Genomic DNA, 25,865 nt, shown 5'->3' with positions numbered 1-25,865 from the left:
TATCCTCAGGTCCAAAGTAACAGCGAACAGACAAGCCCCAGGGGTGATGCTTTGCTGCACAGTTTGGTCACGTACTTTAGATTAGGACCCCTTAGTAAGAGGATCATTAATTTACAAGACGTTGCATACAACAACAATCCTCTCTAGTACCAAACTAAGGATGTAACACATGGAAAGATAATACGGTAGGTGCAAATTTCAATGACTTCCATCTAGAGACTTTTACAATCTCAAGTGAAATAAATTTTAAGGAAAAAAAAAACAACCTACCTTTTTCTATGCTAAATGATTTGCACTTTCTCTCTTCTGCCATTCTCAGGATCCTAAGTTTGCTTCCCTTACAGTTACAGTCATCCTGTAAATACCCTCCATGAGAGGATAGAGACACAGTTTTGTTTGTTTGGTTTGATTTTGTTTGTTTGTTTGGCAGTTTGTGTATGTTTTCTTTTTACTTATAGCCCCATTGTTACTTGTCCCTAAAAGAACAAAGAAAAATCCTTAAGTCCTTTCCCAGCCAATTTTGGATGTCAGCAGAAACCATCAACCTGATGCTCTGGATGAACGAACTACACAAAACACCGGAGCAACAGCCGCGACCCGCTGTTCCGTGCCGGCGCGCTCCTGCAGCGGCACGAGCTCGGCCCGCTCCGGCGCGGACCGAGCGCAGGCGGCCGCCCGGCTCTGCCCGGCGAGCTCCCCCGCCCTTCCGCACAGACCGCCCGGGCCCCCGCTGCAGACGTGGCGCCGGGGCGACCGCTGCCCAATGGCGTCCGCCGCCCTCCCGAGCGGCCGGGGGCGGAGCGGGGCCGCCGAGCGGGGCGGGGGCCGTGAGCGGGGCCGGGCGCGGCGGGCAGCCGAGGGCCGGTGGCGTCCGGCGCGGCGGGACGGTGGGTCCGGGGGCCATGCGGAGCGGCGGGGCGGGCTGGCGCCTGGCGCTGGCGCTGCTGGTGCTGCCGGGCGGGCTGGGCAAACCCACGGCGCGGCAGGAGCGGGCCCGGCCCGGCGCCGCGCAGCACGAAGACCGGCCGGGCTTCCAGTACGACCACGAGGCCTTCCTGGGCAAGGAGGAGGCGCGGAGCTTCGACCAGCTCAGCCCGGAGGAGAGCCGGGAACGGCTGGGGTAAGAGGCGCGGGCGGGGGACGCGGACCCCGGGCGCGACGGCGCGGCGGCTGCGGAGACGTGGCAGGGGAGGGCGCGGCGGGGCGGGGAAGGGGCCAGGGGCGGGCAGCCCTGCCGCGACCCAGGGGTGGGCAGCCCAGCCGTGCCCCAGGGGTGGGCAGCCCTGCCGCGACCCAGGGGTGGGCAGCCTCGCCGCGACCCGGGGGTGGGCAGCCCTGCCGCGACCCGGGGGTGGGCAGCCTCGCCGCGACCCGGGGGTGGGCAGCCCTGCCGCGACCCAGGGGTGGGCAGCCCAGCCGTGCCCCAGGGGTGGGCAGCCCTGCCGCGACCCAGGGGTGGGCAGCCCAGCCGTGCCCCACGGGTGGGCAGCCCTGCCGTGCCCCACGGGTGGGCAGCCCTGCCGTGCCCCAGGGGTGGGCAGCCCTGCCGCGACCCAGGGGTGGGCAGCCTTGCTGTGAGCGGGGCGACGAAGGAGGGGAGGGCGGCTGGAGGGGGGGGGGCGCTGCCTCCCCGGCCCCAAGGGGTCTGGCCCAGTCCCACGCTGGGTTTGGAGCCCCCTGTACCTCTGTATGGCCGGTGATACCCTGGCGCTCAGACTTCTTTCTCACGCCGTTGATTTTGCGAAGGGTCAACCAACAGTTCATCACTTCTGTGTTTTTTCTCTCCTGCCGTTTCTGGTCCTACAGCAATAAGCCTCGTGTGTGGTGCTGTGCCCAGTGTTGGATGGACCTCACGCGCTGCCGGATGGCTTTGCTGCTTCAGCTCCTCTCTGGGTCACTCGCCTGGACCGTATTAGTTTGAATTAAGTTTAAACCATTCTTTCTTCACAGCTCCATTTACAGGTCCACTTGAAGACATCTTCCCGCAGCTATTCCACTTGTGATGTATTTGCTTGCTGTCTTACAGTGTTGCTTTTGCTTCCATGCTGCTCTTTAGGCCAAGAACAGAGTCCATGACAGCAGTTGCCTTATTCTACTGCTTCTCCCTCCTTTACACCTACAAGGATTCAGATCATTAGTTAGAATTAAGTTTAGCAGTAGTTGAAAGATCCTTTTACGTAGTTGCTGACGAGAAAGTAGTTTAAAATATCTGCATGTTCTCGCTTAGCTTTGCCTTTACTCCCCTTCCACAGGGAGTCATACTTACCCGTTGTATGTCTGTCTAGTTCCATCATAACTCTGAGTGCAGTATCACTTATCTCACAGACTGACCTCTTGATCCTTCTGGAAGCTGTCACTGCTGTTTACCTGTATCTCAGTGAGCAAACAGAGAAAGTGGTTATCAGAAATGACCAATTTCATGCACATTGTTTCAAGGAGGAGCAAAAGAAACCATGTTCTCAGCATACCTGATCTATGACTTAGATTCTCGTAAAGGGTATTGCTAAAATGGATGTGCCTGTTAAAATTGATCTACACTTAGACAAGTACAGATGTTTTAGTTGGGGATATGATTGAAGAATAGAGTTGTTTTTAAAAAGTCTTTACAAGTGCTAACTGAGCAAGGGAGGAAGCTTAACTTTTAGCGATCTCACTATGTGCACCTTGGAAAGGTGACACAGGCGTGTTAAGCTACAGCCACAATCAATAGGCTTTTAAATGGAGGTGACTAAAGTGTCCTTCTGAGAACCAAAGCCCACGTTGTGGGGTAAGCATTGTGCAGCAGAACATCAGAGATGTTCCTGGGGAGCCCTGTGGGACAGTTTCATGAATTTCAGCATTTCCTAACCTCGTTGTTTCACATACCATACCAGGAGGTAGAGAAGAGAGAGGATTTTTAATACATTTCACTTCCTCCTTTTTATTGTGCTTTAATATAATCAGATATACTGAGAAAACCAGTTTCGTTATGGGGAACCTCTGCAGTGAGGGTTACAAATAGTGTCACTTCTCAGCATAAGTGGCTTTTAGGAGGAAGACATTTAATTAAAAGCTATTTTTCAATGCTTTCTGGGAGAAAATGGGAACATACAGTCTGCTGCTCTAACCAAAATGGTCATCCTGGTGACCAGTGTTGGGATTGGAATCCCAGGGCCAGACAGCAGTAATACAAAGCTACTCTCGCCTTCCTCCAGCAAACAAAAAGGAACTAGCTAGTATACAGAAGACGCCCTGCAAACTCAAGTACCTGCAGCCTTAGTGGAGGGGCAGCTGCACAATTCGATCTTGGTTTGAGATCATGGCATTTACCAGCCCATAATCGTATTGTGACCTGGGAGCGCACCTGCCTTTGTGACAGGTTCCATGGCAGGGGCATCTCTGTTTCCTCTCACACCGGAGCACTTGGCAAGGGCAGAATCACAGTTGCCCACCCATGTGCAGTACCACAACTCAGCTGGCTTTGGAAAAGTATGATGATGTCCTGGCACAGCATCCAAGAACTGCATTAAGGGACTGGAGATGCGCTAAGAAGGAGGGGAGTCGGGCTGCAGTCTCTGAACCTTCTCCTTGCCATTTGTGATGGGCCTGTCATTTTCAGAGAACACAGAAGATGGTAACAGATCCTCACTATATAAATGTTTCTGTTCTTTATACAGGCCAAGGCCAGAGTTTATCAACAGACAGTTGTAGTCACATCAGGCACAGAGGGGAAGCTTTCCTCTTTCAGCCACTTCGTAGCAGTGATTTCCTGCCCCAACTTTATTTCGTCACCAGATGTCTTTGCAGACTGGCAGCTTAGATTTCTGTAATAGCAGGTCGTATGTGCCTGTTGCGTATGCCCTCTAGCTTCTTTATGATAAAGTGGGAAACTGACTGTAATTGCACCTAAGTTAAAGAAAGTAAACTTTCAGGTATTACACACTTATGCATGTAAATTCCTGTGTATGAGCTGGCATTTTGCGTCTGGTAATATGTTCCTTGAATTTTTACTGTGTTCAGGAATGAACTATTTAAAATAAAGACACCAAGGCTTTTCAGACTGACCAGTGTACATTAGTTCCACTACAAAGCTTAGAATGATCCTGAACCATTTTTACAGGTAATTACCAGTATAAGAAGTGAGGTCCACAGTCCATATAATAACTTCTTACCTGTACCTCTGGGAGCCTGTAGGCAAGACTATTTCTTTGTGCCCGTCTTCAACTGGGATGCAAAGTGAAATAGCGCACAGGGATGCAATGGACCTATAAAAACAAGAGCACAGGTGAAAAGGAAGAGGCACGAAACATTTGCTAGTAAACAGTCCTGACTTCTTTCATGTTAAAAATACCAAAGAGCTACTTGAAGAATCATTTATTATGACTAATACATTTAACAATAGAAAGAAAGATCAGCTAAACCAATTAAATAAAATTAATTGTGTGGCAAATCCATTGACAAATACAGTCCATTGTGCAGTGAAAGGGACCCTTGGCAGTCAATTCCCCATGAGATTTACACAAAAGATGAAAGGTTTTCCGGTCAGTTAATTCATACTTTACTACTTCAGAAAGCAAATTCAGCAGCTCCCTTTCTCCCCCGATAGTTCAGAAATAGCATGATTTAAAATTCATTCTGATACTATCTGATTCTAACAGGATTGTTGGAGATTCAGCAGAAGCTGCTGCTGTTATTCGACTCTACTTATCACTTTCATAACTAAGGCTCTGGAAAAGACATTGCTTCACTAGTTGAACGGTTTCAATTGGCCAGGATCAGCTTGTGGAGAACCAAGATGTTGAATTGCAAAGAATATTTAAAAGTGTAGAACTTTTCCGTGTGTCCTTTGGCTGCCTGCAGGTTTAGGGAGCCCTCTTGTTGAATCTCAAGTCAGGGTTTAGGCAAGTCAACTCCTGCTCTTGCCCCCCCTTACAAATAATGTGTAACTAGTCTGCGGACATGGTGATTGAGCCTATGAGGAATGGTCGTTCAGATTATCTCAAGCTGGCCACGGGGTGCTCACCGAACCAGGTGCAGTGCAACTACAGACAGTTTGCTCCTGTAACTCGTGAGCAGTGGTACAAGGGTAAAAACAGCTGATGCAGATGCGCATAAAACCCACGATGCTAACAGCCTCAGTTCCAAGAGCAGGGTACACAGTTTCCCACGGGCCTGTGCCCAGAATACAATAACACTATGACAAGCTTAACTACAAGTTGTGGGATTAAAGTTGCATCCTTATTTTAGATAAAAGTTTTTATCATCTGGTCTAACAGCGTGGCTGGGACAGAAGCCAATTCTACAAGCTCAAACCCAAACTGGTGGCATTTAGCAGTTACAGGCATGCCTTGAGAGATTTACTGCAGAGAACCTAAATGGCAGAAGAGAGCATTGCCTCTTTTTTTTTTTTAAAAAAAAACATAGTTTTTCAGGTCTATCTTATCTGCAGCTATGTGCAGAACTTTTCAAAGATGGAAGTTTCCCTGGGAGTATGCCAGTACCTTCACTCCTGCTGAGTTCAGCAGGACTTGAGGCTGGCAGCTTTACACAGGACAGCGGCTTATCGCCCAACTGCCAGCAATAGCTGGAGACCTGCTGCAGACCAGCTCTTGCTTTAGATAGTAACAGGCATTCCTGGCAGCCCAAGCAATTTTGCTTTTTGCTGGGAAAGAAAGAAAAGAAACAGAAGTGGAGGACCAGGAATGGAAGGGAAGACTGTACATGGTGTGCATGCCCAGCATTACACAGTCGTATAACTTGCTCCACCATGGCGTCAGTTACCTGGAAAGCCACAGGAGAAACCACAGGTGTCCACAAAATCCTAGTGTCCACAGAAACCCCCTGGTTGCCTTCAGCAAGCTGCAGTAGCGGCTTTCTCCCGAGGTGAAGTGAATGTCTCCTGCTCTGAGCCCAGCCTGGCCACTCCTATCGGCAGTGAAGAACAGGTACCCCTAAATTAGTAGATACAACCTAAGAAATCCAAGTATTATCTGAGGTACTTTGTTCACTAATCTTGATTGTGCAAGTTCTATTTCATATATGCATAACAATATTGAATAACGAATAGAGACATGTCCCTTAAGATAATCTGAAAAAAATCAAGAAAGCCATAGCCGGTAGGGCAACTTTATAAGCTTTAGGTACTGCATTTTTGTGGAAAATCGGGGCCAGATATAGATTCCTAAAAATCGGACTGACATGTGGTTTGGTTTTTCGTCAACTCTCAGGGATACTCGTCTCTTTTTACAGGAAAATTGTGGATAGAATAGATGACAACGAAGATGGCTATCTCACAACAGAAGAATTAAAAAACTGGATTAAACGTGTACAGAAACGTTATATCTATGAAAACGTGGCTAAAGTTTGGAAAGATTATGATCTAAACAAGGACAATAAAATTGCCTGGGAAGAATACAAACAAGCCACATATGGTTATTATCTAGGTAAGATGACACTTTCAGATTACATAGTTTAAGCATATTGAGATTATAAGGTGTGATTTTATGCCTTACAGTCAACAGGAGTTTGCTGTCACACTTAGGACTCTTGAAAATCACATTAAATTTTATAGATGCTCAGAGGGCAAAAGCACTTCTTAGTTGTTTATCGCAGCCGTTTCCACGTGGCTCACCAGAACACAGAAGATTTTGTAGGGGGATTATTAATCGTACTGACAAAGCTGAATTAAAGTCTCTGTCAGTTAGAAATATATATATATATATATATTTTAACATGGTACTTTAATTAAAAAAGAATATATTGCATAATTAACCAGTGTTTGTCAATTCAGTCTCGCTGAACTCTTAAGATTCTAGATTCTAAAAATTTAGGCTGGGCCAAAACTATAGCAAAGCTATTGATTAAAATAGTTGTTGCAGAATAACATGCTTCAGATGTGATCAATTGGAAATGAAAATCCTTAATCAGGCACAAGAAACACTGAAAAATATACCTGAATCTTTTTTCCCCCATATACATTCCCTTGGCTTCTTATAAGTTAATGAAGGAAAAGGAGGATAAGAGATCACTTAAGATAAAGGGCAATGCTGACAGAAAAACAAATTGGTATTAATTGACCATTTATGCTGGCAATGAGAAGACAGTATCTACCTACCATAGAGACACTTTCTGGAGCAAGCTTCCCGCAGCAATAATAACCCCAAAGTCTACTTTAGATTAAAATGGAGCTGATTACATTTGTGGAGATATTTGACACATCATCCCTGCAGCAGTATCGCTGTGACCCCTTCTCAGCTCTTTGCTCTCTGTAATCCCCAAGATTTGGGGAACAACTCCAACACTGTGGTCTTGGGTTAATACACACTTAAAATTCCCAGCTGCGATTCCTGGCCTAGTATTTTTCAACTGTGTTTGTCTCCCAACATGCAAATTATGAAATTGTTATGAGTATTTTTCATGTTTGAAGTCAGTTTAGTGATCCTATTTTAAAAATTATATCAAATACCATTCATTTTGTTCCACTGAACACCCTGAAAAATGTATTGTTTTAAACTGAAAATAATTGTTAGGTTCCCTGTAGCAGAGGCGTAGCAGTTAGATAATTTCAGTCAGTCTGCCAGCTTCTGAAAACACTTTTCTTTGGTTTGCTTTCTTTTTGAAACTGAAAAGTTATGTAGATTATACTGATTCCTAAGAAAAATAAAACTTCTGTGAAAGAAGTCTGCCCCATATAATGCCTAAGCAGTGCTTGTAAAAGCAGATTAGAAAAAAAAATAAATCTATGAAGGGTAGTATACCATTCCCCTGGAATCCAACGCGATTACTCAGACATTTACCTATACTACAAAGTCAAGTTTAAACGTCAAACTAAGTGCTTGACCCCTGAATTTAAAATTTCACGGGAAAGAAGTTCCATTTTAACACAGCAGCTATTCTGGCAATAAGCCTTTGTACTTAACAGCAAATTGAGGTAGTTCGTTGTGGCAATGTGTTTTAACAGGAACATAGTTTTGAGATTGTTTTGATTAATATGCAGAAAATCCAGAAGAATTCCAAGATGCAACAGATCAGCACAGTTTTAAAAAAATGCTGCCCAGAGATGAAAGACGATTCAAAACGGCAGATCTGGATGGAGACTTGGTTGCCACTCGTGAAGAATTCACTGCTTTCCTTCACCCAGAAGAGTTTGAGCATATGAAAAACATTGTTGTCTTAGTAAGTAGAGCAAAACCAGTACCACTGTTTTTACTTTTTTTTTGTTTTGGATGAGCTTTGAAATACTTCTCTAACCTTTCCGTGCAGGGTTTAGAAAGAGACACACAGAATAGCCAAGTGGGGAACAGAAAGGGATGCCTTTTTCATGAAATTCACTTGATTTAGAGCTCTCAGCATAAAAGAGATTTGTTAAATGCACTTAGCTCCTAAGTGGAATTAAGAAACAGTCTTGGGGCACGAACTTAACACCAAAACAAAGGGAAGGGCATGCTGACATGTGGTAGCTCAGTGTTTGCATCAAACTTCTGTCTGCCTCTAACTTAAAAGTTAAGCGTGGTGTCCAGTTCATTCATGTGCAGGCAATTTTTTCAACATTAAAGGATCACAGAAGCACAGAATGTTAGGGATTGGAAGGGACCTCAAAAGATCATCTAGTCCAATCCCCCTGCCAGGGCAGGAACACCTAGGTGAGGTTACACAGGAAGGCGTCCAGGTGGGGTTTGAATGTCTCCAGAGAAGGAGAATCCACAACCCCCCTGGGCAGCCTGTTCCAGGCTCTGTCACCCTCACTGAGAAGAAGTTTCTTCTCAAATTTAAGTGGAATCTCCTGTGTTCCAGTTTGTACCCATTGCCCCTTGTCCTATCAGTGGTCGTCACCGAGAAGAGCCTGGCTCCATCCTCATGACACTCACCCTTTATATATTTATAAACATTAATGAGGTCACCCATCAGTCTCCTCTTCGCTAAAGCTAAAGAGCCCCAGCTCCCTCAGCCTTTCCTCATAAGGGAGATGCTCCACTCCCTTCAGCATCTTTGTGGCCCTGCGCTGGACTCTCTCCAGCAGTTCCCTGTCCTTCTGGAACTGAGGGGCCCAGAACTGGACACAATATTCCAGATGTGGTCTCACCAGGGCAGAGTAGAGGGGAAGGAGAACTTCTCTCGACCTACTAACCACCCCCCTTCTAATACACCCCAGGATGCCATTGGCCTTCTTGGCCACAAGGGCACAGCGCTGGCTCATGGTCATCCTGCTGTCCACCAGGACCCCCAGGTCCCTTTCCCCTACACTGCTCTCTAATAGGTCATTCCCCAACCTGTACTGGAACCTGGGGTTGTTCCTGCCCAGATGCAAGACTCTACATTTCCCCTTGTTATATTTCATTAAATTTTTCCCCGCCCAACTCTCTAGCCTGTCCAGATCTCGCTGGATGGCAGCACAGCCCTCTGGCGTGTCAGCCGCTCCTCCCAGCTTGGTGTCATCAGCAAACTTGCTGATAGTACACTCAATTCCCTCATCCAAGTCGTTGATGAATATATTGAATAATACTGGTCCCAGTACTGACCCTTGAGGGACTCCACTAGATACAGGATATTTGTATATTCATTGTGTGAACAACAATCACATTGGAATCAGTGAGGGTACACTTGCCTGTGTACAGGGGCAGGTCAAGGCCTCAAACGTGAGATGATCGAAGAGGTGAGTAGCCAGAATTCTCAGTTTTCTCTTGATTACTTCAATGCAAAACTATTTTCCAGGAAACCTTAGAAGACATAGACAAAAATGGGGATGGTTTTGTGGATCAAGATGAATACATTGGTAAGTTTTGAGGTTTGTTTCTTATATAATTCTGCAGTTCACTTGTCCATCTCTCTAATTTGCAGCACTATTAACAACCCAGTCTGTGTTCCAGTTCAACTGTTTTAAACCTACCATCCAATCCAGAAAGTTTAATTTCATTTTAGGCAGATAGCAGCATCACCAACAAAACATTCCTCACACTTTACAGCATAAGATCCTCTTCTTACTCTCATATAGTTTGGCTGAGAGGGTCTCGAATAATATTTTTCATGACAGGAATATTCTCTGTGTACTTGACCACATTAAAAGCTTTTTGAAGGCATTGTTTAGAAATGTAGGAGAATCAGAAAGTGAATTGTCTCTTCCCAAGTTTGAATGGTACTTGACTGTGCAAAATAGCTGGGAAGCACACATTGCAAAAAAGAAAATTCACCTTTTTTATATTAGTTATTTTCCTAGTTTAATTAGTAAGTTAGAACCCATACTTCTTTGTATGGCGATGCTATTGTCGTTCTTCTAAAAGTATAGGATGTATTAAAAATAAACTGGGTAAAAGTAGCACTAAGATTTAAGATTCTCAAAGAAGTTGTGAAGTGTATGAAAGTCAGCTGTGCATTACCTCAGTGGCAGAAAGAGAACAAAATGGGAAACATCAGCAGCTGATCAGTCACAGTTAATTTGCACAAACTTCCATCACACTTGGCAGTTATCTGCTGTGTTGCACTTAGACCTATGGTGACAAAACATAATACATTTTAGCCTTTTGGTTCGTTCTGCTGATACCAAAAGCTAACTTCTCCCTCTGCACTCACTTTGACAGGTTTTACATCAAGAAAGTAGCACTAGGAAAGCATTAGTGCAAACTCAGATGAATCTGTTTCCAGTGGTGCTATAAAGATCGCTTCACATATAATCAGGAACAATATACACACGTTAATTAATGGCAGGGGGTTTCTATTCCTTGTAAATTATATTTAGCCTCAGAATGTGAATGCTATTCATTTATGACTGAAATAACAGAGCGGCATAATTTCCACAGTAATTTCAGTTCATTCAGTGACATTACCTACGTATAATTATAAGGTAATTGTCAACATTTGTTACCATGTGAATGCTGGTTTTTCTTGTCTTCTATAGATAGGAACATAGAATGTTCTAGTCACGATCACCCCACATTGGCAAGGATGATAAAAATCAAATTGACAGGACATGTCAGTTGCTTCAAATAAACAATATAATTTGCACTTTAAAAAATTAAAGAAGAAAGTGAATGTGTTGTCTGAAGTTTTCTTCAAGAGTGGAGGAAACTGATGCTTAAAATATTCCTACATCCCTTTTTCACACAATTTTTAAAACATTTCTGATCAAGCTGGGGTAAAAAAACCCAAAAAACAAACAAACAAAACCCCCAAAATCACAACCAAACAAACGAACCACACAACAAACCACAAGAAAACCCAGAAAAACAAATATCATCTTTGGTAGTTCTTAAGGAACAGCAAAAGGAAGTCCAAAAATTGCAGTCTCTAGATCAGGTATTTGATGGGCAAATTTGCTGAAGGTTATAGAACAATTCCTAACTCCTCTTCCTTCCTTCCTCCTATTTTGTCTTTTACAAAATTTGGTTTAGATTTTATACAGGCAGTGAAGCAAAATATCCCTAGTCGTGTTAAGCACAGAGTACTGAATTCTTATTGTGCAGAAGGAGGTAACAGAGAATTTCAGGGAATTTTCTAGATTTGAGACCAGCATTTGTACTTCCTGTAACTGACAGCCAGCCTCTGGCCCTGAGAACACCCTTGTGGGGTGCACTTTTCCTTGGAACGTCCTTAAAAACCAAACCCAAAAGGCATAGAAGTAGTATCACAAAGCAGGCTTTAATTATAAGTAGAAAAGTGGAAGACGTGAGGAATAAGCAGCCCTGATGAGCAGGAAATGATTGGCCACAGTGACCGGAGGAGTAAAGTGGGCACACTACTACTCATCATTTGGAAGCTCTGTGCCGTAAAGAACAGATACAAATCCCTTGCTCTTAATAATCACTGCCACTCTCCCAGCTCCACACTGATAGCTGCTGCCACTGTGGCATTTTCCTACTGATGCTTCTTCAATATAGCACAGGACTGATGTACAGAGCAGCTCCTGTATGTAATCTGTGCATCCTATGCCACGAAGGGCACTCCATCCCAAGGTACCAGCCTGTGACAAGTGCACTGCCTGTGGTTTCTCACTCAGAACGCACCACTGATCCATAACGACTTCCCAGGGTCTTTCTTTGTAGAATACCATCTGCTGGCGTGTGCTGCAGCCTTGCATGGTTAAAAAAGGACTCATCTACTAAGATGAATTTCTCTTACACAGACCTTTCTAAAAGCAGGACAAAAGCATTCAAGTTCCATTTATCAATTTGTGTTTTCCTAAATTTCCCCTGTGCCTTTTTTTGCCTTAACCACTCTGCTGGCTGGAGTCTGATCTTATCCACAAAGACATTTGCTGGCAGGGACAAGATAAAAGTGCTGAGTTCCTTTCTCCCCATGTGACGGAGCCCAGCACTAAAGCTTATGATTGCTGTTTAACTAAAGATCCTTGAAGAATTTTTTTCATTCTGAAATTCAGTGGGTGATGGCGTTTGGACACATTCACCTCTCATGTTAGCCTCACTAACAGTGCACAGTTGCAATACAAGGGTAATGTAAGAATGGACAGAATCACCAGCAGTGAAGAAATAGGTCTGAGAGAAGCTACTCTGTTTACACACCACATTTCATTTTCTGTACAAAGAAATGCTGTGCAAAGAGTGGAAAGTTTAGTCTTCCTCTGAGGAACGCTGTGCAAATGTCTTTAGTTTGTGCATAATTTGCAAATTAAATATGACTTGAGTGAGGCTTTTATTTTCTCTCCAGCTGATATGTTTGCAAATGAAGAGGGTGGACCAGAGCCTGACTGGGTGATTACAGAGCGTGAACAGTTTTCAGATTTCCGTGACCTCAACAAGGATGGAAAGATGGACAAAGAGGAGATTCAGCACTGGATTCTCCCACAAGACTATGATCACGCACTAGCTGAAGCCAGGCACTTAGTCTATGAATCAGATGTAGACAAGGTACTTCGTGTTCTAGTATTTTTTTTTAAGTTATATAAGGTTGTGGGTTTTTTAAACGTATCAACTAGCAAGAAATTGCTCCAAATAACTTTTCTAATTAGTGCACTTTAAATGGAGTTTTAGAGGCTGAATTGCTAGTGTGTTAATGTATCAATTCCAATTTCAGTTAGTAGGGTTAGAATAACAAAGCAGAAGTAGTAAAATGTGGTTTAGCAGCTCTAGAAGTCCCACTGGCTTTCATTAGGTTAGGTAAGAAATTATCATCTTAAACCTGGAAATTTTAACACAGTGGAAATATTCTTTTTTCTTTTGAGACTAGTCATGGGGTTTTTGTGCTAATTCAGACAAGAGAAAAATTAAAAATACATTACATAGGAGGTAGCAAGAAAGCCCCATTTCTATAATGAAACACACATCTTTGACTTAAAGACTGGCTCAATGCATGCACTTACCCTAACGTGGGAGAGGAATGGTTCTGTAGATCCCAGATAGCGATCTTCAGAAGTGTAACGTGAGCGAAGCTGGAACCTGAAAAGCCAAAACGCTCTTACACAGAGAGTGTGTAAATTGCTAACATAAGCAATTATCTTTAGCAAAACACACCAGAGGATTTTCATTTTTACTGTTAGGAAGGTGAAACCAAACCGCAGGGCAAAACTGCATACCAGATGACCCATATGCTGTTTAGAAGTGAGTTAATTACAAAGAACTTTCAAGTAGCAGTTTGACCCAACTGAGGCCACTGAGACTTCTGTCTTCCACTGAGGTCCAAACTTCACTCCCCATGACAGCTACAACGATTCCTGAACCTGCAGTCTGCTGCTTTGAAGAACTGTCTATTGCCCAGGGCTCTTCTAAGTCTGTGCTGGTGTGTCATTTGCTTAACTTTGAAAATATTCTTACAGAGATTTTATTTTCCTCCCACCAGGATCAAAAACTAACAAAAGAGGAGGTTCTAGACAACTGGAATATGTTTGTTGGAAGTCAAGCTACTAATTATGGGGAGGACCTCACAAGAAACCATGACGAGCTATGATACAGCGTACCAACCAGTATGCCACAGACCTTTTCTCCACTTTACTGAAATCACCATGTCCATCCCCTCTTTTTGGGGAAGATGGGCAAGGAACACACTCACAACTAAATGACTTGCATTAATATATTTTTAACATGTCAGTTTATTACCTCAGAAACTACATAGAAATAGCTTTTTACTCTTTTCACATGGTTAAATACGATATCTAATTACTACAGTTTTGTTTTGGAAAAAATAAAAAGGTAACTTGTCTTCATAGATTAGAGCCTGACCTGGAAAAGGCACTTCTAAAACATAAATGCAAGAATCTTTAATAGTGAAATATTTTCTTCAAATACCTGTTTTTACTGTAGTGAAACGCAACTAGGATTAGAAAGAAACCTAATATTTAACCAGGTTAAGTTATTTAGTCATCTTTTTTAATAGCATAGAACAATTTAGAGTTATACTTCGGCCCTTCTATACAGGGAAAAGGTTTGACGCAACACGCTCCACGACGTTTTTGTCCATGCTGTTTTTCTCTCCCGCTTTGGGCCGGAGATGCCGAAGAAGGCATCCGGCAGCCCTCAGGTTTATTGCTTTACGAGTGCAACACGCGCAACTGTCCGTTCCCTCTAACCCCCGCCACGGCGCAGAGGCAGCACACGTGGCCCCGCCGCCCGCGCCGGCGTTCCTCAGCGAGGGCTGTCGGGTTCACAGTGACAGCTGCTCCTTCTGACAACAGAATAACGTACAATTGTTTGTGGGCTGTTGGTTATGCTGTTTCCTGGGAGGAATTATGCCACATGGAGCTTAATTTATCTCACGCTTTTCGCACTTTACCCAAGCCGTACTCTTGTTCACACAGTGTGAATGGCAGCAGTTCTGTGATGGAGAAAGAATGAGACACATCACCCCTCTGGGCCTTCTGTCTTCTCTGCCACATAAGAGGACAGATTTACGCGGCTAAAGTTCTGGTTTTGTATGTATATACGTATAAGTACGTGTTACTGAAGCAACTACATGAAGACAGCTTTCCTTCTAAAAGGGGTGAGCTTTCCACACAGGTGCTTTCTTTTTTACTGTATAATGTGAGCTGTTACATGTATATTTTTATATATCCAGATAAGTTTGGTTGGTTTTAAATGTACTGGTTTTAAAATAAGCACAATAAAACCAATACTTCTTTTTTGGTACTGTGAAGGTGCAATAACACTAACACAGGCTAACACAGAGAGCTGATGTGAAAGCAGGTTCCAAGCCTTTCAAGCCAGTAGTTCCAAAAGCACTGGGTCATTGGCAGCTCCTGCAGCACTACGAACCTCTACAAACAGCAGCTGGACATATGGCACTGACTGTTTCTTCTTCATCTCATTAAAAAAAGCTAGAAATAAGTCCAGTATACATGGTTGGCGTTGCTATCACTAGAATCTCTTCTGAACGCTAATACTAGGAGACTAGGGCTCCACAACAGAGTTCACCAAAGAGATTCCTTGAAGGTTTGGTGTGCAGCATCACACACTGGTGATCACATAACCATCCAGAGAGGAGCTTGGGACTCCAATGTTGTGATATTACTTCAGCAATTTAACAAATTTGTGAAAAACATCATGAGACAATGAAGAACTGTGACCTCCATAAACAGTGTCATTTTTATAAGGCCATAGAAGAACTGTGGTGAAATATTTTACATCTTCCAATTGAAGATAATGAAATCTAAATATTAGAATCTGGCAGAAATTACGTGTTCTTGCTAGCACAATTATTAAGCCTTTGGTCTGCACTTCTTATGACATTGCCAGCCATGTCTCCGAAAAGTCCCTACCTCTTCCACCATCATACCGTAGGACAAATGTCATAAGACATAAGCAAACTGTTTTTGCTCCTCCAGTACCCGCAAGTTAAATAAATGCCTAAATGCAGCGTTACCTGAGAAGCAATAAAATTTTATCTTGGCACATGTAAAAGATTATCTGTTTTGTTCATGACTTGGATTTGGGAAGGTTTGTTAGGATTATCGAATACAATAATCTTGAGAACTTTTAGTAGTCCTTTGCTACTGGAAGTTAAGCTTTTTATATTTCACTAACAGAACTGGAGTACTTACTCTGCACACAGATTATCTTCTGCTGTTTCAGGCAGCAATACCTTAAAAGACCTCAGAAAAATCTTGTCTCCTGCAAGTGAAACTGCACCTCAGACTGGAGACTAAGCCAAGGATTTTCACTGGAGCCCAAGGGAAGGTTGTTTGCTAACTCTTGTTGAAATTCAGTGGGAGTTGGGTGCTGAGACAGTAAGCATTGTTGCCTTCAGCTAAACATGACACTTCCAAATCCACTGTGTTCTGTCCCAGCAAAAAACTGCATCTGAGCTTTGACGAGCAATCACATTTTCTTCCACGTTACTCAATGAATTTGGAATAGAATTAGCATCAAATGAGAGAGAAGTCACATTCCCATGTTTGTTCTTGATTTTTCTTAATCCTTGGAACACGTTGGGTGTTTTCCAGTATAAAACTATACTTAACGTGAGCAACAACATTGAAATCAAAAGAGTTACTCATGCAAACAGGAACTGGAAATTAAGACCCGTAGTATTTTACAGTAAAACCTTTTTACAAAAAGAATGGTACTCAGGTAGACTATATCCAGCTATAACAAAGGCAAAAGTGCCAACTAGAATGAAATTCAAAATAATAAAATTTATCAATCATTGTAAGAGTAACAGGGTCATGTCAAGATTAGGAGCTTTTTAGAAAGCAGAATATAGAAAATTTTTTTAGAGAACATAAGTATGACCAAAGTGATTTCCCTCTAAAACCTACTACCCTCTTCTTTCTGCAGCTCTTCACAGTGCTTCACTTACCAACATTCAGTAATGCACAGCACATTTTGTGCACTAAATTTTCCTTTCAAGCTCAATGCACTGAGGAAGAGTAACTCTGAAAGAGACTAGAGCTTCTGGGTTTAAATTTAACACTATTTAAGGAAAGCAAACCTTTGCTAGGGGATATAACTGTTAACATTGTGATTTTTCAAGCCTAAGGTTTCTAATGGGGTTTGACTGTTTCAGAGATAATATTTTTTTCCTAGGTAACATATTTCAAGTCATATTATGAGCAAATGTTACAAAATTTTAGTGTAATGTGAAATACTGTAATGTCAGATAGCATTATTTATCTCCTTAATATGACTAAAACCATTAATTGCTGGGAGCCATACTTCATCCCAGCAACATGAAAATCCATTTTTGTGCCTATCTTGTCAGTTATTGCTGATTTTCTTAATGAATTGTGACGTAGTGAAATTCTGTTGGGATACATGTTTATATATTTCCAACTGCAGGTTCTGTGTGGTAACTCTTATTACATAGATCCTCCATTAACTAAATGTTTTCATTATGCCTATGCCACAACATATCAAAGGTGCATTTTTCTTACATAGATACCTGGAATGGCCATTATTATTGCACATGCAGTTTTAATTATTAGAATTTTTGAAATGAACTAAGTGGCTAATGTTCATTGTCTTATATTCCCATTTAATGATTCAATCTGTCTCCTATTCCAATCAAGGTACTCCTTGAGTAACTCCCTGAGGAAAGGAGAATGCAGCTCGTTCTGGTGAAATGACACTTACACAAGTATCTTACAACGGTTGCATAATGCTTTCCTCTTTGCCGTGCAGAAATTGATCTTGATCCCAGTGAAGTCAACGGCAGAACTCCTAGTCCCTCCGGAGAGGGACTAAGGCCTTGGCCACCCAAAGGCAAGCAGAACCACAGAATGGTGGGACTTGAGGTTACAAATGACCTTTGAAGGCCCCTTCCAACCCAAACTATTCTATGATTCTATGAAATAACCTTCCAACCATCAGATCCTGATCTTGCTATTACTACTACTGAACACCATCTTTTAGGAATTTAGGCTGATTCATGCTCATGTAAGATAGGGCATAAGTCTAGTTCATGGAAGACAGTGTCTAATGTTTTACTCATCTGCTCAAGTGAATTTAGGCATTTTACTGAGCGACGGCAGTGTCACTTCTAGACAGCAAGTTATCGTTAGCAAATTGAACTAATTTTACAGGGAGGCAGCCAGAGAAAACATTGCAAAGGCCTTGCAAAACTTGGCTCAGCTTATAGTCAAACACTTGGAAGCATCCACCACTAATAACCAATGCCCTTCTCTTTTCATCACTCCAATTTAGTGTGTGCTGTATTCCATTTAATATGTCCAGAAAGGAGCACATTAACCATTTTCACTACTTACAAATAAAGAATTTAGAACTATTTCACACTGAAGTTTCAGGCACCAGTAAGGCTGATGTCCCTCAAACTCAAGTGCTGTATAGATTGTTCCAAAGATGATGAATCTCAGGAAAAACCTCAGGAAAAAAAAGGTACCAGCTTTCCCGTAGTGTGAAATAGTGTACAGGGACATAAATGTGTATGTGACACAACAGGCAATTTCACACCTGCATTCTGTCTCCACAGAATAAAGTATCTTTAGCAGATGGGAGCACCTCTTCACTATGCTAGTGACAGGAATACAATTATCATGTATATGCACTACTATTCCTATGGATAACTAAGGAATATCCACCTTCAGCAGTGTTGGCTCTAGTGAGGGGAGCAGAGTTCTGGAGCTCAGCTTCATGCTGCATGTTTGTCATTTTCCTTGTGGAACAATTTAATGCATAATCATGAAGTGTCCAAATAGATCTGGTTGGCTAGCATTTGAAGTTTTAGTATTACTTAAGCATTTTGTAGTTTGTCTCGCATTTGTGAGGTTGGCCACATTTGTGATCTGAAACTGCCGTATACCTGAAATTCCAGGACAGCCATATAGACAAGTCATGGCGTGGATACCAAATCTGGATAGTAATTAAGAGTGACACATACATTAGAAATGACAATGTTTCATCGTATCAACAAGAATTTAGATACGCATCAAGACGCTTTCACAGTTAAGCAGGAAATCTTTTCTTTATACGGGAATAGCCTGACAACCTTTAAAATGAAAGTCCATTGGACCAATGGTGGTACAAAAACTTGAGGAAAAATCAGTTTAGCTTTTGAAGACACACCTCAAAATCCTCAGTAAGGCTTCTTGGTGCTTTTGTGGATGGTGTCACAGAAACATGAGTTGATAATCCCACGGTGCATGCCACATTCTCAAACAGTTCTAGTGCAGAACTGCCCAAGAAAGAGCCATCACTGAAGATGCTGCATTTGTATCCAACTGACTGCTAAGGTTTAGGTAAAAAGAAAGTGTAAAAATAAAGCTACTCAATAGGCTGCTCCAGCATGCACCATCTCCCACCTAAGGCTGCTGTTGGATGCTGAGGAAGTTTGATAGCTGCATGATAACAAACGCTGTGTTGCTCACCATGAATCCCACCACTAGGCTTGAAGTACCTAAGAGGAGAAAAAAAAAAAATTGAAAAAATAAAATTGAAAAAAAAAAAAAAAAATCACTCTAATTGTCAATTACTGAACTCCCAAGAGCATGGTGCTCACGGGACTCCTTAGAACACGTCTTCTGTTTGGTTAAAAACCAGTTAATTTAATGTTTCATGAAGTGGCGGGGGGGGCAGGGGTGCAGAAAGAGAAGGGACGAGGGGGCTTTTAACATTAGATCAACTAAGATAACACAGACATACCAAAATAGTATTGCCTAGATGGAGAGGTAAGACACCTTCCCCCAAAATTACTCCCAATGTCCCCCTCACAAACTTTAAATTCAGCTAAACCGAAGTTCTGCTGACATTGATTTCACTGAATCCCACAGAGCCCTGGCTGCTGGGACACAAAAAGGAAAAGAATGCTAGCAGAAAGTGCATTGAAGAAGCGTGAAAGAATTCAGATAGCTAAACCTTCCTGAAACCTTTAGTTGGTAACACTTAGATGAAACATTTTAAAATCACAGGGAAGATGTTTTTTAAAGGTAAATTCACAAGTGAATTCCACGGGTAGTAGCAATGAAGGGAAAAGAGTGGCTAGAGAGGTGTCCTGGAACCTGGAACCTAACTCTGTCCTCAAGTTTTAAATTCGGTTAACGCTACAGACATAACATTTCTGGGAAACCCCAGGCCTCCCTAGTTGCTGATAACTGTGAAATGCTTAATGCTGAAGAAAGGAAATTTTTACAACGATTGCATCTGCTCTGAACTGGATACAGCAAAGTATAGTGAAACAAAGAAACCAAATGCAAGATACTAAAAAGAGTATTATTCCATTATTCCCATCTGTGTTTATAAACAGAGTTGGAACATTTACTTGGCTACAAAAACATTTGAAAGCAAACTCTATACAAGAAAAAATAGGCTACAAAGTACTGTTTTCCTAGAGACAATAAATACAGTAATTTATACTTGAGTTCAGTCAAACTAGCACCTTGTGAAGCAAATGTTTCCTGCACTGGTCCTTCTCTAGTGTAGTTGCATGACCATTAGAATTCTAGGATACCTTCTTGAGCTAATGATCAAACCCCATGACCTTATTCCAAGGCTGCTCACTCAGCTTCTTAATAAAATACTATAACAGCTCTGCAGTTGCTGCATGTGCTGGGTGCAAAGTTTGGAAACTTTCATTATGAAAAGGTTCCAAAATTATCTCAGTATAAAAAGGACCTTTCAAAAGCCTTTTTGTCAACTAGCATTAAGGTTACAGAACAGTTATGTAGACATCTGAATGGATATAATAATTTCCTTGTTTTTACAAGGGAACTTTTCACATTTGCTACCCCAAAGCTTTTAAAAAGGACGATTGCATATACACATTAAAATGAGCCCTCTGGGATAAAAACAACATATAAACATCAAATATTGTATATGACTTAGATCTTACCAAAGTTTATTCAAATCATCAGTGTGTCACAATCAGAAACTTGGGGATAAGGTAGGTTTTCCCCTAAAGCAGATTGTATCTACAGTGCAGCTTTGCAGTGTATTCCAAGAATTTTCTAGGCATTAACTGTGATGTAAATAAACATCATCTTAAGAGTGGGAACCTATGTCCAAAATGCAGTCGATAGAGGCACATAGGGTCCCCTCAACTACAGCTTCAGAAAGTATAACTATGGGCACATAAAGCAGACAGCGCAAATATGCTCTCTTTATGCTTCTGCATCCCTTCGTAACATATACAAACACAGTTGAAATAAAACTGGCAAGATGAAGAGCAACGAGAAACAGAGTGATGAAATACTACCTTTAAAAATCTATTTTATTCAACTGGAAACAAAACATTTTAAAAGGTGATAATGCTCTAGAAGCTATTTAACTCACCAGCCAAATCAAACTGACCAAAATCTAATTTATTCCTTGTCTTGTTTAGCAGATGCTTAAAAGATCAATATAGTTGTCTCTGTAGATCGGCATGAAATATTAACCATCCTGAGTGTTCTGAAGCTTTTTACAACATATTCAGCCTCATTAAACATTAAGCAGCCTTGAAATATAAATACAAAATAACTATCAGCTTCCTATCCTTCAGATGCAGAACAAAGGTAGCTCAAATGTGGGAAGCAGCAGGAAAAAATATTAAATGAACTGGGAATTCACAGAGAAGTTAAGTCAGGAAAGCTGTCAGTATAAATTGACTCAGATACACTTTACCGTAAGGAAAGATAACATTGCAATATCAGAAGAATATCTGCTAAGGAACAAAACAGTAGCATGACATTTATACCATAAGAAATTCATAACAATATGCCTCTGACCACAAATATACTCATCTTAGGCCCATTCCTCATTTATAGTATAGCTCCTTTCACCTCTCATATTTGCTGTAAGACCCACTCCATGGGTCCAGTGAGAATGAACCCTCTTTTCTCTGCTTTTCATTACTATCTGGTATGTTAAAAATATCTGGGCAATACAGCAGAAAAGAGTTTCAGGTTCACTAAAGGGAAACGTCAGCTTTGCAAATCACTGAAAGTAACCAGACATAAACTGTCAAAATAAGTCAGCAAAACAGCGTGGTTATTGTCAGTCCATAACTCAAATCTGCAATCTGAGATGTGGCCAAAGGTTATGGACAATATCGCAAGATGGTTCAACTATGATGTACAGGTCAACTAATTTAGCTAAAAATGTGGTTTTATTTTAATATTTGCAGCACATTTAATACCTTTTTCTCCTATTTGTCTTCTTGCTTTATTATTACTGCATATTGATAGTGAAGAATAAAATTCAACCTCACACAGTATGGCCTTTACCACTGCTGAGTCTGTCAGGGTTTGCAGAGAAGCTTTTTGTGTAGCTTTCTTACTGCTACTTCTTCTATTGTCTAGTATTGATACTGGACTAGACATACTAGCATTTGATTTATTACAGCCACCTTCTTTCGATTTGGTGAGATGGTAACAGCAAGCAGCAAAACCATGTAGGATTCATTCCCCTGCAGATATTCTAAATTTTGTAAACAGTATACTGAGCTATTAGGTTAGAACTATCAAATTCTCTTACGCAAGATGATGGTAGGAATACCATCAATCAGTCATTGCAAAAAACATAAGAAGTTGAGAATGAAACCAAGAAACTAATTTAGTAGACCCAGAGGCAAAAACTCCCCAAAATATACATCTTTAAAATGGATATTTTTAAATCTTTGCAGCATAAGCAATATATCAGTGGGCTCACTTAAGTGTATCAGACACCTTAAGAAATGATATTCAAATAGCATTTGACATTGGGCTATTTTTGCTACATTCTCAGAATAGAACTGAAAAGATACTTTTGCATTCCACTGCATTATACCATATCTTTATGGTTTCTCTACCTGTGTGGTAATGGTAACCACCATTGATTAGAATAGCATCAAATCAAATGTTTTGCATTTATTTGCATGCCAAATTTTCAGATGTCCTTTGTGAACAGGGTTCCAACCATCCTCAAAGACATGTTTTAAAATTAAATTTTAAAAAATGCATTTAATGGGAAGAGATTATACACATTGCGAGCAAAGCCCAGCACCTGGTGATTTAGCCAAAGGGGCAAGTGGTAGCCGAACGCAAACATGGGCTCGGGGAGCAAGCAAAGCCTTAGATTTCCTGCACCCTCTTCAGTTCTGCACCATTCCACCTTGCTCATGGTAAAACTTAGAACAATCTCAGATAAAAAACAAAACAAAACAAAACAGCCCTCTGTTACCAAAACCACCGTAGTACCTTCCCTATTACGCTTTGTTGTTGTTGTAGTTTTGTGGGTTTTGTTTGGTTGGGTTTTGTTTTGATGTGGGTGGTTTTGTTTGTTTGTTTTAACCGATGCATGGGGCATACACAGGGCTGCCTCCTCAGCTCCGCTCAGAGACAGTTGTGCAAGGAGCTGCTCACATCTCTTACAGCCACAAAGGTGCACACTGAAGCTGGAACAAGGCACATGGATGAGGCTGCATGATGCAGACACGAACGCACAAAATTCGCATAACTGTGTGGCACCTTGTTTGCTTCTTTAATCTGAGTGCTTTGCCTAAATTGTAAGTCCTAGCAGTTTTTGTGGAACAAAAAGGTAATCTGACAGTAATGTCAAACATTTCTTTGATACCATGGTACAACACAATGAATTGAGCAAGACAATTTTCTTGCCAAGATTGTCACAAAAATTCCAAAAATCCTCTTCTCTCAAGGATATGCTCATTCCTCTGTCCTCCTTGTATCAAACTGAGCTGGCACATAGGAAACAAGCCAGACACTGGAGTTAGAAGGTCACCCAAGTGCTATGAAATTGACATTAATACTTAGAGAACAAGCAGGCGCAAAGGTGGGGATATAGAGGCAGCAATCGTGCTGCAAAGGGAGGGGAATTTTGTGTATCCAAGCGCTCTCCAATCAAACCCGGAAAACCAGCCTTTGCACAGAGAAAATCTGTTCCACTTTTTGTGCTCTGCTCCCCTCAAAAATTTGAGAGAGACAAAAACACACTTGTGCCAAATGCACTGTAAGTATTTACTCAGGCAAGGTGTTACAATCTGCTTTGATCAAGTTGCGCTTACGCTTCTGAGACATCCATCCAAACCCAATTTCTGGAAGGCGTTATTTGAAGTTTCTTTTTATACAAGACTTTTCCTGTCCATCCACAAAGCTGAAACTTTTAACTGGTCCGTCCCTCATTACTCACAACCTTATTACCACAGTATCTTTTCCTGACAACAGACTCATCCCTGCAGAGGCTCAGCTCAAAGCACAACTGCAAAGCAGATCCAACACCCCACTCCATCCACTCCAACAGGCTCCAAGTGACTCATCTTCGCTGTCAAAGCTCTTCACAGCCTACAGTCCCCAACATCCCTGATCTGTCACCCACTGCTGGAAGTTTTATTCCTATCATTCAGCCACAACACTAATGGTTTGTTTTTTAAAGGGCAAAGAGAAGCAAAAAATTTTGTGCGTATGCTCCCCATACTGTTCCTCATATTTGAGGGGGTTTTCTAAATTTCTAGTTAATCACAATGCCCTCTCCGAGCTCTCCTCTGCCATGGTGTCTTCTAAAGACATGACTGCCAACCAGCATGTTATTATGTTTTCTCTATCGACAAGACAAAACAGAGAGGAAGAAAAGAAGCTGTCTAAGAGATCAATTGACATTTCAGAAGGTAAGGAAGAAATTTCTTAGGACTTCCACAAATCCCATCCTGGGGGTTGCACACAGCCTGCACGTCTTCTTTCTTTTGCCTCCTCCCATGTGCTTTCCCTTTGCTTGTGCTGTAAATTCTTCAGCAATGTCTTTTGGTTCAGCGCTGGCACAGTGCTAAGGACAGTGAGATTGTACCTCATGACTTGGATTCCTAAGAGTTACAGTAATATAAGTAGTAAAACAACTACAGTTTTAACTTTATTTGACTAAAATTCATACCTCAAGACCACCAAACCATGAAGAAGTAGCACGCAAGGGAGGGAGAAAACAATCACATAGATCAGAACGGCACAATGCAAATGCATCTACCCTCAGCTAATATTAATTGTTATGACTCCAAAAAATATATTTTATCTCTCTCTTTTAATGTACCTATGCTCATTTACATCCACAGGCACTGTTTAAAATAAATTTGGCTGTAAATAATCCTCCTGGATAAAAAGGAACACTGAGTAAAGCATTCCCGTACAATTTTTTGCTGCTTTAGAGGAAAGGTAATGGATCTATGTGCAGCAGCACACAAGATAGATGTGGAAGCAAGTTCTTCAGCTGTTCGGATTAAAACAGAATAAAAATGTTCACAGATACGCACATTTATTTCACTGAGGCCTATAAAGATATCCTGGTACTGCTGCAGCTTTCTAATGTCTAGAAGAATTGAAAACCTATTTAATATCAAGACAAGGACAGGTGCACACATATCAGAGGGCAGTGAGAATGCCATCAAAACATGTCAACCAGAATACAAGAGCTCTTTTGGAACATCTTAATAGACATCTATGACCTTCTCAGAAGCCTTTGTAACTCCTACTATAGGTCACTAAAATAAAATGAATTTCTGGAGCAGATCTTCAAACAGAATTAAACTTTTTACTTCAGGAGTTAAATGACTATTTGATACATACATAACAGGACATGAGCACATACAGAATGTGGATGAACTAACAGCAAAGTCACTTGATCACTTACGGTCTTAAAATGTCTGATATTCTTCAGTATGTTTATTTTCATTGTGCTAGATTTGCAAACAGGCTGGAAAAAACTAATTAGAGCTAACTATTGTTGAGAAATGTTAATGTGGAATGGAAGACATTTAAAGAACAGTAACGGAGTTTAAAATATAAGTTCATTCCAGTAAATCAGTGTCAAAATGACAAGAGAAGCCAACGTGGCTCAGGACAGATGTATGGAACAATACACAAGATAAACAAAAAAGCTTTTGAACCCATCCACAGAATATGAGAAGTGAAAGGTTTGATTAAGTATTAAGAGAAAAAGGCTAAACCAAATGAAACAAAACCAAAAGTGAATCATACAGCTCAAAAAATCTCTCAGTATGAGAGGGGGGTTTCTGATTTTTTTGTTTTGTTTTTGGTT

The 25,865-nt window shown here is 41.5% G+C and overlaps 1 protein-coding gene across 1 annotated transcript; it reads left to right on the top strand.

The window, feature by feature from the left end:
• The first annotated feature begins 763 nt into the window (after positions 1–763).
• On the top strand, positions 764–15,818 carry RCN1 (reticulocalbin 1). Its single transcript, XM_065635879.1, is given in 7 exon segments — positions 764–811; positions 813–1,120; positions 6,229–6,422; positions 7,976–8,154; positions 9,691–9,751; positions 12,637–12,836; positions 13,765–15,818. Coding segments are annotated over 7 exon segments (1,098 nt in total). The 3' UTR covers positions 13,873–15,818.
• The last annotated feature ends 10,047 nt before the right edge of the window (positions 15,819–25,865 follow it).

Source organism: Caloenas nicobarica, chromosome 5 (genome assembly GCF_036013445.1).
Source record: "Caloenas nicobarica isolate bCalNic1 chromosome 5, bCalNic1.hap1, whole genome shotgun sequence".
NCBI lineage: Eukaryota > Metazoa > Chordata > Aves > Columbiformes > Columbidae > Caloenas > Caloenas nicobarica.
The sequence above is the reverse complement of the archived record's forward strand: the minus strand, read 5'-3'. Positions and strand labels throughout refer to the sequence as shown.